Genomic DNA, 14,025 nt, shown 5'->3' on the forward strand with positions numbered 1-14,025 from the left:
CAAACAACCACTGTAGCCCGATTATTGCCCACAGCCCGGGAGACTGGAGTCTTCACATAAAACTTAGGGTTACAATATTATGAGCCAGTGCACAGCCTCAGATCCTCAGGGGGAGAACGCTCCTGGCCGTTTCAAAGTCCAGGCTAGTCCAGTTTTATCTTTTAAATATCACATTAAAAAGCATTTTTATGGACAAGCCTTTTTATAATTTCAATTTTTTTCTTCCATTTTATTGATTTCTCTCATGGTCTGTTTACTTTCTAGCACTCACGTACAAGCCTTTTCTAACTGAAAATTGTATAAATTAATCTTGTATTTACCTTGATATTTATTTATTCACTTGTATTTTGCACTTGATGACTCTTCCCTCATCCTTATGCTCTAAAGCACTTTGTACCATTTGTTTTGAAAAGTGCTATACAAATAAAGTTTGTTTGTTTGTGAGAAGCCCCTTTGTGTCTTAAATTAGATGATTGTTAACGTCTTATTATTGGAGAGAAAGAGAGATAGAGAGAGAAAGAGTTTATGAAGACTATAGACAACATAAGTTGCATAACTCACCACAATGTAGCCTATAGATTTTAGTGAATAGACATACTCACATTTCTTAAAGGTCTCATTTCAAAACTTTAACGACTACTTTAACTATTCTATAGGCATGTGTATCTGTGTGAACCTTCTGCTTCTGAGCACAGATATCAGTAGGCTACTGGCTAATTAATTAGTGTGCATGTGCCCTCAGTTTTGGTATTTATCTAGATTTGTCCAGTGGTTAGTTTTCCTGCTTGCTACCTGCTAACCCTAACCCTTTATTTGAATGTATTATGATTAGATTACCATAGGCAAGGAACAAGGAGGAGGAGCAGTGCCTAAATACCAATGCCATGAAACATGTGAGACCAACATTGCCACTTACTTTTAAGAGTATTACTGGTGGGTTCTTTTCATGAGATACATAGTTAGGGTGGAGAGAGGCACAAAAACTATATTAAGCCTATATTTTGTTAAGGATACTATACAAGAAATTGGTCCATTATAGGGATATTTTAGTCAGTTTTTGTTAGAATAATAACAATAGATGGTGCTTCTTCAGGACATTGGACAGCTCCTTTCTGGGAGGGGGAGAGAGGGAGAGGGAGAGAGAGAGAGAGAGAGGGAGGGAGGTGGGCTGTAAAATTAGACGAATCAAGTCAGAGTCCTGCAGATAATAAATAAACAGTTTCACGGACGGGCGATTTGACCTTCGCGGCACGAAATGGATGGGGTGGGATTTCACTTTAAATGAGCAATTCTGCACCTCTTATCTGACTGTGGAATCGATTTCCCAGTATGAGCTCGGACTGCAAGAGTTATTACAGCGCAGAAAAAGTGTTTGTGGAGGGCTTCACGTGTCCGAAACCGGACAGTGACTCCACGGCACTTTTCTGCTGCGGCTTCAACGACATCAAGTATTGCTGTGATGACCCCAACAGCTTTTTCCCCTACGAATATGGATACATGTGGTGGTTGAGGTAAGAAGAAGAAACCAAACTGTTGCTTATAATTTTCAACACGGGTAGGCTATATGCTAAATTACAGAGATGCTAGTGGAGGGTAGCTAAACTCACCTAAACTAATGGACCCGCGTTTTTACTTGCCGAGTAGTTTACCATTTTAGGCTGATGTAAATCTTTATGATGTAAATTTATCGTATGCCTCATAATGAGTAGTATAATAGTGGTTATATGGGCATATGGTGTTTTAACGGAAAAAGCAAGAATGATCGATTTTCTGAAAATACAATTTACTTTGTTTATATTGATTGATATTTTTTGAATGTCATAGTTTATCCATCCATTTATCACTGATGCCAGCAGTAGCCAACCTGTTGATTCACTGCTTTGGTTGTTGATGGCATTTCGCTTCATGCTGTTGAGATCCACACTTTATGAAGTGAGATCTCAAGGGGTTTGGAAGAAAGACTCCTTTAATGTATATAGGTAGCCTATATAGGTATGTATGTATGTATGTATGTATAGATGTATAGATGTATATAGGTATATAGGTATGTATCCTATATATATATATATAGATATAGATATAGATATAGATATAGATATACATATGAAACTCAGTAAATAGACTACAAAAACATTAAGGACATGTCTTGAAAAATTTGTGGGTGTGGGTAGTTGTGATCAGAATAGTAATGACTTTTATTTACCATATATTTACACATTATACCAAAACTGTAAAAAAAAAAAAAAAAAAAGCATGCAGGCAGGTTAAAAATATACCACAGAAAATACCATAGGGTAATACCATAGGAGATCAAACTAAATAATAAAGCACAATAAGGGCACCATAAACTCACCATTGAGTACCACAGACACACTATAAAGTGGGTTAAGTGCCTTGCTCAGGGGCACCTCAGTGGTAGATGTCCCTCAGTCACCCGACTCAGATGTCCCAGCCTGGATTCAAACCAGCAACCCCCCAGACACAATCTCACTACTCTAAACATTAGGTTACTGCCAGGCCCACTTGTTCAGCAACTTATTTCTCTGCTCAGCAGTGCCTTTTCTCTCTTTTACATTGTACTTACAGAGCATTTCTCCCATCTTCCTTCAGAGAGTGCCCAGCAGCCGGCCATACCCAACTACACATTAATTTGCAGTGTTAAAAGCAGACAGAATCTGGCCTAAAAGTTAGGCACCCTGCGTTTTAATTCTTTCGATTTGAAGTGAGATTTTGTTTGTTTTCTGTCTTTAGCTGTAATGGAGGGAGGAAAATTTTTGTGATGTGCCACTGAGAAATAAATTATGGCTTAGCTACTTTCCAGGGAGGATTTGTATAGAGTGAAATGTGAGAATGCGATCTTCATTGAAGATGAAATTGGAAATGAAACAACCCTTGCTAGCCCCTCTTTCACCCTTACTTCCAATTTGCAGACCCATTGTGCCATTGACTTGACCCTCAGAATATGGGAGGTGTGATGTTATAAATGATTAAAAAAAACATAGCACAAAGGATATCTGGTAAGACTAGATGCTGTGTGTAATATTGACGTGCTGATAAAGTAACAGTGTAAAGCCAATACTGTATGGAGAGAGAGAAAGAAAAACCAGGCCTTTCTGTAAGTGTTTTCATCATCAATGGAATCAATCAATGTTTACACTTGTATATAATCCTACTGAACCCCAGTGTGGCATTTCCTAAAATGGTGTATTTTATATCACTTCACAAGGCTGGACAAAAAACACAAGCATTTATATGTATTTCAGCCAAACATTGAGCACAAGGTAAGAATTTAGGGAGCTGAACACTCTACTGTATAGTTAATGATATGATAATACATTGAATGTAATTTTCTGATGCTTGCTTGATCATGTTTTCTAAGAAAAATGTATCAATGCTTCAAATGGTCTGATAATCTGTTTATAATGGATCACAATGCAATTCAAGTAATCGGTTACCGAATCATCTCTGTAGGATTTTTAGGCCATTGAAATTAGGCATCATACATCTGGCCATTATGTGTCATTATGTGTCATTATGTATCATTATCTGTCATTACTGCATGTGTCATAAGACTTCCACTGAAACACACTAGTGCTTTTACTGGGGATCTCAAGATGTTCCGTAGTTGTTTACTTGGTAAGACACGGTTGCAGAACAATGTTTATTTTAGTATGCTGCTTATTTTTTTAAACACCACTCTAACCAATAGGTGCAGAAAGAACTTTTTCTTCCCTGTTCCCTGTTCCCTTCCTTCCCTTTTCTTCTGTTTTAGTTTTAGCAAACTCTAACAGTCTTATTTCCTCTTAAACCTTCATATGAATACCACCCCCCGGTCTACACCATGCATTGTACAGTATATTGAGAAGATAGGGGAGGTGGTACATCTACTGTTCTGTTCTTCTCTGCCCTCTGTCTTATAGTGTCGGAGCACTTGTGGGCCTCTCCATAGCAGCTGTGGTTCTCCTCGCATTCGTCATCACTCTGTGTGTCCTATGCTATTTGTTCATCGCCACTAAACCCAGAGGCTTGGACAACGGGCTGCCACTTAGAGCACCAGGTACTGAGAGTGGTTCTCTTTGTTGTGGGACAATTCTACCAACATATCTATACAATACAGTGGATACACAAAATATTAGGGACATCTTGCTGATTTTGAGTTGCAGCCCATTTTGAACAATCCACATTTCAATTGTCTCAAAGCTTAAAAATCCTTCTGTAACTCATCTGCCTCTCTTTATCTACATCTCCTCCTTTGTGATTGGTATAGATTTAATAAGAGAAATCAATAAGGGATAATGGCTTTTACCTGGATTCACTTCATCAGTTCATGAAAAGACTATGTGTCCCTAATATTTTGTACATTCAGTGTAGGCTAAATGCTTTCAAAGTACCACATCTCAAATGCACATTTCACACACTGAAAGATTTTGTTTTGGTAGGACATTTTCACTCTTTACCCTGCACACCTCTATCAGACTTAATGAACTTTCAACCACTGATATTGACTCCTCTAGATCTGCAGTCACCACCACTCCCCCTTCTGAAAAACTGAGTATCTTCTCTAAAAATTATACTTCAATCAGAAAAAATCAACTGGAGAAAGACACTCACCTAACCTTGTATTTTTCCATATACAAGGCTATACTTCAGATTTGAAATGAACATGTTTGCAAGAGTGGAGAGTAAAAAAGTGAAAATATTGCCAATATTGTTTTTTCCTGAAGCTAAGCGCAATATAAAGAGAACTTTTAAATTGCTGGTGCAATTTAAATATTGTTTCTCCCTGAAACAATATTGTATCACTCTGACGCTAAGAGAAATATAAAGAGAACTAATTAGTAACTTTGCAGGGTGCTACTTAATTTGTTTTCATGAGGACAACAAATAAAACTACAGCCACAGCTCTTTGTTAATGTGATGAAAGGCTGTGGAGATTTCTTAGCTTAGGATGCTAGACCTTACTGTGAGGTCCTTTTACAACAAAAAGAGCATAATATTGACAGAAATCAATTTTCAACTGCAAGGCATACTGACATAACTTCCCCAACTTTAGGGAACTTCTTTTAGTATCTCCATGTGTTATCTGTAACTTGATAGTTCTGAATCCAGACACACAATCACTTTAATTTAAAGTAATATATTTCACCTTGGCAAAAACACAGAAGATGTACATTTCAGTATTTATTTTTCAATCCAGTTTCTTCATTGACCTTCAGTGTAGAATTGGACAGGACAAAGTGCACTTGTGTGTTGTAATGGGAACATGACAATATATTTTTCCATTGAAATTCCTGGAATCAAATCCCATCCATAGATGATGCTGGTATTTCATACTATTTCTACTATTTCAAGAGGATGTATAGGCTACTGCTATTCTGAAGCAGAGGACATGCAGTCCTTTGCTTTAAAATCCCATTTAGATGTATTGAAAAGACGTAAGATGTCCTTGAAATAAAAATTATGAAATGTTTGATGAATGAACAGATTTGTGCCATTGACACAATTATGCCCAACTGGGTCAAGGGATAAACACTTTTAGATGTTTTAGCATCAAAAGATGAGAAGCTATTAATGCATTACAAGTAAACATGAAGAATATTGCTAGTTTGCTGAGCTTGATAGCAGGGCAGACAACCTTATTAAAGGTAAAGCAAGCTAGAAAATCATTTTACAAGCATCTCTTTTAATTTGTCAAGTCTCTGTTCATCAACGAGAGGGGTGGTAAACTGAAAGCAACAAAGCGGTAGGCAGAAAATCACCTAGAAAGACACACAATGGAATGGCATAGAGAGATGGGACTTCCTTCAAATATCCCATAAATCAAAGAGAAAGGACACAATTTGGATGTTAGCCCACCAAAATGGAAAGAGGTGCAAAGTGCAGTAAGAAGTGCAAGAGCATTTTCTGCCCCTGGGTCACATATGTCCCCTAATGGTTACACAAAAATGCACCATATCACACTTTTATGGAGGCTTATGAAAGGAGCATATCAGGAGCAAATAATCCCCAGGAATTGTCTTTTAGCAAAGATTTTATTTAGTGAGATAGTACAGAGGTACAAACTACTGGAACCAGTTATTTGATACATCAGTGCAATATGCAGAGGTACCAGACTTCTCGGGGTGTGCAGCATTTAATTTCTTTAGACTGTCAAATATAATCAAAACTGGTTAAAGCCTTTTTCCTATTTCCATGTCATGCAAATATGCTTCATAACATTGAAATTTAACCCAGGAGTGCCTGGAAATTGGTATCATGGCAGACTGCACAGTCTCAAGGCAATTCCAACTAAAGTGAAGAAGCCTGTCAAATGTTTAGGAAGACAGTATAACAAAGCTCTAACAGATAAGACAGTATTTCCGGGCAAGTTTAAATTACTGTCTACTGTTCCAGATGGCTCCTTGGCTAATGTTGCCATAGATGGTATATGAGATACCCATTAGTAAGATAGAGAAGCAAGTGGATGGCTAGGAGTCCCAGTTGTCTTAGAGATGTAGCGCTGAAATGTGAGGGGTGTTCATATACAGGTACTGTATATAAATATATACATATACACACACAAACACAGTGGCTATAATGTGTTTGTGATATCAACAGAATGAATGATCCTTAAGTTTTAAATCTGGGATGCGTAACCACACGATTTGGAGGGTCCAGAGTATGTACATTTTTTTTGTTTTTTTTCTTATATATAGACTGTACTGTGGCACTGAAATCCAGTACCTTTAATTTCAAGGCTGACCTACTGTTAGGACCGTGATCAGCTTAGCAGGTATTAGGTATTTTAGTGCTTGGTCTAGCTGTATTGATCCTTAAAGTATCAACCCTTTTGAAAGTGTCTGTCTGTGTACCATAGACTTTGTTATCGTAGCACAACACAGAGCAGCTGGCACCCTGAGCAAAGGATTGAGGGTGTCCTGACCCTTTGTCTGAGATGCTCCTCTCCTTGCGGTGGAAGTTCTCCAACCCAACTAGTGACGGGTGGTTTTCTGGATCCTTTTTGAAGCCCCTTCCTAAATCCCCATTATAAATAAAATCCTGTGTTTTTGCCAAACCCCTGATTCTGTGTCAGTGGTCGCTGAGGTTGACAGAAGTTTGCTCTAGAGTCTAGACAGGACCCGAGTCCTGCTGGTGCTCAACCTTGCCATCAGGTGGCGTAGTTGTTTGTTTAACTGTCTGTGTGCCACATACAATATCTTGGATGCCGCTGATAGGATTTTGATGAAACTTCGGGGAATGATGCATGTCATTGCACTGTTCTGGCATTTTTAAAATTACACTGATTGGCCTTAGGTGGGTGCTTTAATGTTTGTTTAATTGTCTGTATGTCATACACAACAACTCTGATGCCACTGATCGGATTTTCACGAAACTTAAGGGAATGATGCATCTCATTACTCCGTTCTGGTATTTTTTTTTAAATTGCACTGATTGGCCCAAAGGGGGACTACGTCATTCGTGGAGGTTGACATGTTTAGTGCTGCCTTGTTTTTCAAATATAATATCTATAATATAAAACACCTTTTCTGCATTCCAGGCACTGTATCCAGTTCACAAGAAGGGCCAAGCCAACCCGCTGCCCCTGCTGGTCCTCAAGGGTTTAGGAAACACTTCTTGAGGGGAAAGCTGGACTGTGACAACCAGCCGCCAGACCCTGACCACCTTTTCCAGCGTTGTTTCATGGCCACTGTCACAACCATCAATGTAGAAGGCCCTGCATAGACTGGCTGATAGTGGAAGCCCCATGGCTACCAGGGGCTTTGCTTGTTTATGCTTTCTTTCAAAGTAATAATCACTTGAATAATGGAGGTGTTGTGATACAATGCATAAAGCAAGAATGGCTTAAGTAAAATGCAGTTGTTATGTAAGTGAAATGAATTATGATGCTCCAGCTAGCTATCTGAACTTTAAACTTTAAAGTGGTGACACAACCTTTTTGTCCTGCCACTTCATGTTGATTGCTTAACAAACCAAAGAGGCATGGTGGCTGCCAACCTATTACCACTATACTTTAACATTCCTCACTGGAAGCATACATGTTGGGTTAAATAAAGATCTCCAAATAATCAAACACAGATGTACAAGTGATAAGAACTTTGAGAACTTCAGTTGTATATCATAATAAGAAAAAACTGTAGCAGGCGAATATGAGTGATGGAGAATGTGACCTCAATACAGTTGTTTTAAATTCGTATTTTTTTTATTTTCAACTGGCTTTGGGGATATATAAATATAAATATGTGATTGCATGATGTGTGTGTTGCAAAGTATCAAAGCAACATGTAAGTTCTCTTGCTCCTGTGCATCAACACACACTGCAATGAGAAAAATAACCTTTTATCAGCTTTAACTGCAATTTGTACATTGTGTTTGTCAGTGAAAATGCTGTTTATAAAGTCTAACTCTCATTGTTGTGCTGTCTGTCGCAAAATGAGAAAACGCATCAATGTGCCATTGTTTCAGAACAAAACTTCATTATTGGCATCTTCAACAATAGGCAACAAAACGTAACAAGGCTTGAACTACAGTATGACCAAATACGCCATGATTGTGTCGAATACCAAATATTTTTATGATGGTAAATCTACTCAAGAAAATCTCTGGAAATTTTGTGACACTGATTCGAAAACGCACAATAATTGCAAAATTACAAGATCATTTGAAATGTATGTTTTTTTTATCTTCTGAGGAATGTTGGCCTTGAGATAGAGGTTTAACTAAAATGTTGTAATAAATGATTATTTCCAAAGAAACAAACAGTCCAAAGGTTGTTACCATCTATTATGCATGCTTTTTATAACAGATTGCTCTAAAACTGCAAATAAAGTATGTAGAATTCACCCCTTGCTTTCAGAATGTATCCACTGAGAAGCAAACATGTTATGTTCTGTATTACTGAATGTAACCAATTAGGTCACAGCATGAGACTCAGAAGACTCAGAAGTTCCATTTTTAAACCTAAGAGACGGAGTGAGTCAGACAAATGACAGATTTCACAATGGACTGTCTGGCTACTGTTACCTTAAACTCTTGGCTCAGTAAGTTCACCCTATTCACACACGGACCTGTATTTTCAACTTTTTAGAATTCGATTTTACAACCTGTGTTTGTTCTGGTTGGTACTCATTTAACTCGCAGCTTCCAAAAAAATTGTGCTGTCACAGTGCTGTTGAGATGATCAAGACAATGCCAAGTAATAGCTGTTTGTGTGTGAAAATCTCTTAAAAGGCTAATCTTTCCTGAAGCATAATTCATCCACATTAAGTATGAACAATGACATGAACAAATCCTTCCCAAATCTAAAAACAAGAGATCCAAGACTCTAATTTTTGCCTTAATCAAGAGACAAAGCTTAAATGTGTTTGAATCAATGAGAAGCTGACTTTTGGACACTGAATGTAACCTGGAAGATTTCCCAAGGTTTCTGGTTCAAACTTGTTGGCAATTTTATGAAATAAACTTCATTAGAGATAAAAGCTCAAACAAACCTTCTTTATTCTAATTTATTGATGAAACACATATGCCTTCACTGTTGTCCACTTTTTAAAGTGTGAAAGCCAGTGGAGAGTTATGGATGAGATACAATCTGGATGCATCCCATACCTCTATCAAACTAATCTAGCTATCAAACTAATGCTGATGTTTTGGGGCCATTTGTGTGTGCTGCTATGACAGTATAAGATAAAGAAGAAACAATTGCTTAGCATATTGTTGTGGTAGCAGTGAACGCTGATATTGGTGCTATGCATTCTCAGTTCAGTTTAACACATCACAGATTACACATTAATAGAATGCATGAGGCTAATGGTAGTGTAAAGCCACTGCCAATACAGAGAGTGGATTGTGTGAATGAGCCTTATATCTCCAAAACGTCAGTCATCTTATATGGAGCAGCTACAGAACCAGACCTGTCTCTGGATGACATCACAGATTAAATGAGTGCCGTTCAGGACATTCTTTTTCTCCGTTCCATCTTTTATACAGAGGTTGAGGGTGGCATGGGTGTAAAAATGCATCCACATCTTAGATAAATATTGTAAACTTGTGCTGATGTAACAGATGGTGATGACATGTATGGTGATGGTGATAATGTCTTATTAACTTGAAAGGTGAGACAGGAATTATTCCATCATGTGTCTGTGCTGCATTTGTTCTCTGTTATTATTGCAGTGGGTGTTGCAGCTTATTCTTTGCCAGATGTTAGGTGGAATTGAAGAGGTTCTGTTAATTAACAAAATCTGTGTCCCTGAAACAATTGGGTTGGGTTGGCAGCCCATTCTTGTCCTTTCTGACAGCTGAAAAGAAAGGTAAATTTGCCAGATGCCGATGTGATCCATTTTCAGTTTCAGATTTTTTACAGCTTTTAGGTAACAGGGCAGTGTTAAGATTTAAAAACATCACCTTGAACTTTTTCAGTTATCATTGTCTTAGAGCGATGTACGTAGATTGAAACCTTTTCCCATAATCTCATTATAAGTTTCCAATTTACATAAATCAGGGAAAAAAATGCTGCATTAACCAGCAGAGTTGAGGTGGGTTGGATCGTTGAACTGTAATATTTGCATTGGATATGATTTTGAGCAAAATACAATACAATACAATACAATACTTTATTGTCCCTCAAAGTCTCAACAATGTACATGGCTTGAAAAGGACCGTGGCCAATTGATTCAAGTTCTTGCTTTATTGAGACTTTCAACAGGGAGAGTGCGTTACAATAGAATGAGAAGTTAGGAGAGAAAATTCTTGCTTCATTCTGCAGGGTCACAAATGGCTCGAAAATAAGTAAACAGCTACACCATTACTGGGAACTACTGATTACTTACAAGAACAGAAAAAACTCTAGGATGAACTGAGTGACTTGTCTGTCTGTCTGTCTGTCTGTCTGTCTGTTATCTGTTATCTGTCTGAGGAACCTACTGTAACGCTTTAAGATGTGCTTTAAGATAGAGTTCATATTAATACCACTCATGTGTTATGTAAAGACAAGTATGTTGACATAGAAATATGTAATACATTAATTACCTTAATTAGTGGCCTCATTAACATAACTGGTTTTGTTTAGTATATCATGGTAATTATGGCGGGACATTAGGCAGCTCAAGTACCTCTTGTTTATCTGATAAATACAATTTTTCCTAGGTTATGAAAGCTAGAACTAGACAAATAACCATGTGTGTTGTGTCATCTTTGATGCTACCCTTACCTTTGATGTTCAGGTGAAGAGAGTTGTGCAGTCCTGTTTCATTCAATTAAGAGATGTTTTTATTGTTCAGCAATCTGGAGAATGTTTTTTATGCTTTGATTCCCTCTCACCTTGACAACTGCAACTCTCTTTTAACCCCTTATGAACCTGAGTACAACCTCAGATACCCAGGCAGGGGCCGTCTGCTTATTCCTTTAGACTAAAGGGGGCTGTGTCTTCTTTTAAGTCACTTAAGACCTATTTCTACAGATGTGCTTTTATGTAACAATGTTTCCATTCCACTATTGTTGCACTACATTGGGTCGTTGGTATTACCTTAGCCCCTTCCCCCATCCCACACCCTAACCAGGGTCCATATCCCACGCCCCACTGTGAAGGCTGTGTCTTTGTTTTTACCACTGTCCTTTTCTTGTGTAACCTTGTTTCTGTGTGTCTTTTGATTGGCTTTGGAAACTGCTTTTAAAAAGTGCTATACAAATAAAGTTATTATTATTATTATTGTAATTATTGTTATTCTCATTACCATCTATTTTGAATCATGAAATTGTACATTTGTTGCATGTTGCTATTTTGTTTAGAGAAGATGGATATTTTAGCCATATTAATTCACCATTCTTGATTTAATCCTTTATTTAAATCAGTTTAGTATGGCGATTTTGTGATCATAATGCATGACGCTTCATAGTTTGTTTTTGACAATAGATAAGACCAAACAACTCACACATCATCTACAACTGCAATAATGAAGAGCAGTTGCAGAAAAGCCTGTAGTTTGGTCCTGTTTCTAGAAGCAAATTCAAAACAAGACAGTGAAACACTGAGTTCCTTAAACATACCATAATCTGAATACACCTGGCAGCTATGAAGTGATGTCAGAGTAAGTGTGCTACATTTAGAACATGTATATTATGTTAGACAATGATACTATACAAAGTTAGAATTCTATCACAGGCTCAACAGGTTTTGGGCTGAGCCTGGACAAAATGCAGGCAGTAGCAGATTGTGGGGTCACCTAACCGAACCCCATCTTAAACAACACCTCCCACCCCTCTATGTTGAACTGATGGAGCTACAATGCCTTCAGAAATTCTTCAACCCCCTTGACTTTTTCTTGGATTTTGTAGTGTTGCAGGTTGAATACAAAATTGATTAAATTGGGGTTTTTTTTGGTCAATTTATACAAAACAATCTATACAAAATACATCATAGTGACAAATTGAAAACATGCTTTTAGGAGTTTTTCTTGCAAATGTATTGGAAATTAAATGTAGACATGTGTCATTTAAATAAGTATCCAACCCTCCTAGTCAATACTTTGTAGAAGCAGTATTTTGTTGAAGTTTGTTAGTGATTACCACTTAGAGATCTGGATTTGGGGTTTTTCTCCTATTTCCATGAGTGGCTTCCTTCTGGCCACTCGACCATGCAGCCCCAGTTTGTGAAGTGCTACACTGACTTTTTGGCAACATCTCTCATCGCAGCCAAGGACCTGTAGTTCTGTCAGAGTGCTCCTTGGGTTCTGTCAGAGTGCTCCTTGGGTTCACCCCTTTGACCAAGGTCCTTCTTGCCCGGTTGCTAATTGCTCTAGAGTCTGAGTTCCATAGTTTTTCATTTCCTAATGATGGAGCCTTCTGGGCTTTTGTGAACTCCCAATACTTCAGAAATTGTACCCTTGCCCAGATCTACGCGTCCTCGCAATTCTGTCTCTGAATTCTATGGACAATTCCTTGGACTTGATGGTCTCTGCTCTGCCATGTAAATCTACATGTCACCTATAAAATGTAAATAAAAAATCACTCTGACAAAAATTCTTAATTTAATCAATGCAAACATGCAGAAAAGGTCAATGGGGTTGAATACTTTCTGAAGGTATTGTAGATAGCATCTTCAGCCTCTGCTCATCCCCCCAAGGTGCAGCTCAGAAACCTTTAGGCACTCATTTGTGTCAGCAGCCATCAGACCGTACAATTCTTCTTGCCCCAACCTCAGCTAACTAGGAGGGTGCTGAAGCAGGGCAGCTGCACTGCACTGTCTGTGCAAACTGCACTGCTTTTTGTCACTCCTATGTTCTTGGATTAATCTATACATCAGCATGGACTTTCAATAAATAGTACATAATAATAATAATACATATTTCTGGACAAATATCTGTGTGTGTCTGCTACATCTGATGTAAATATGTCCTGATAATGTGAGTAGACCACAACACAGCTGCTACCGTTAGGGTCAAACAGAGTGTGACAGTGGAACGAGTGGGATACCTATGCAAGAGCTGTTCTGATTGTATGATTGGTTGGGAGTAGAAAAAAAACGTTTTTTTCAACAGGTGTTGGCATTGATGATAGCAATCACATAATGTAGGTTTGCTTCACCCCGTAGAAGAAATAGAAGAAAACGAGCCTATTTGATACAGATTGGCTGTAATCAACAGCAGAACGCAGTTGGAGGAGTGTTTCACTTGGGGAAAATCACTTGCTGAAACTTCTCCCGACAGGTGGTTCTTGGATTCTTGGTGGTTCTTGGATGTGTGTGTGTGTGTGTGTGTGTGTGTGTGTGTGTGCGTGTGTGTGTGTGTGTTTGTGTGATTAAGGGAGTGGGCAATCAACTTTTTCTCTTGCATTTGCAAAGACCAAACATGTTTTAGCCTAATTCTGCACATCCTACCCACTTTTCAGATTTTGTTGAGCGATTCAGAGACTAATGGATAATAATGAATGATGGACTGGTAATGAAATGGCTATTCAGTCTGAATATCAGGCTACCTATTTAACCTTAACTCCCACAACCAGGTCATACTGACCCAAACATTATCCAGGCAT

General features: G+C 38.1%; 1 protein-coding gene across 1 annotated transcript; it reads left to right on the forward strand.

The window, feature by feature from the left end:
• The first annotated feature begins 1,329 nt into the window (after positions 1-1,329).
• LOC139660538 (protein shisa-like-2A) lies at positions 1,330-7,722 on the forward strand. Its single transcript, XM_071538713.1, has 3 exons — positions 1,330-1,511; positions 3,921-4,057; positions 7,538-7,722. Exons 1-3 carry the CDS (start codon positions 1,330-1,332, stop codon positions 7,720-7,722), a joined length of 504 nt encoding a protein of 167 aa, XP_071394814.1.
• Positions 7,723-14,025: the final 6,303 nt, after the last annotated feature.

Source organism: Centroberyx affinis, unplaced genomic scaffold (assembly GCF_046629955.1).
Source record: "Centroberyx affinis isolate AG114_WGS23_722 - 3 ecotype Tasmania unplaced genomic scaffold, CSIRO-AGI_Caff_v1 ptg003328l_1, whole genome shotgun sequence".
NCBI classification, from domain to species: domain Eukaryota; kingdom Metazoa; phylum Chordata; class Actinopteri; order Beryciformes; family Berycidae; genus Centroberyx; species Centroberyx affinis.

What these genes read in the sequence shown, in the direction of transcription:
- LOC139660538 (XM_071538713.1), top strand. Translation starts at nt 1,330, where the DNA reads ATGAGCTCGGACTGCAAGAGTTATTACAGCGCAGAAAAAGTGTTTGTG. An exon ending in GGATACATGTGGTGGTTGAG is followed by an intron (nt 1,512 to 3,920) that starts GTAAGAAGAAGA and finishes TCTGTCTTATAG; the next exon opens with TGTCGGAGCACTTGTGGGCC. An exon ending in GCTGCCACTTAGAGCACCAG is followed by an intron (nt 4,058 to 7,537) that starts GTACTGAGAGTG and finishes TCTGCATTCCAG; the next exon opens with GCACTGTATCCAGTTCACAA.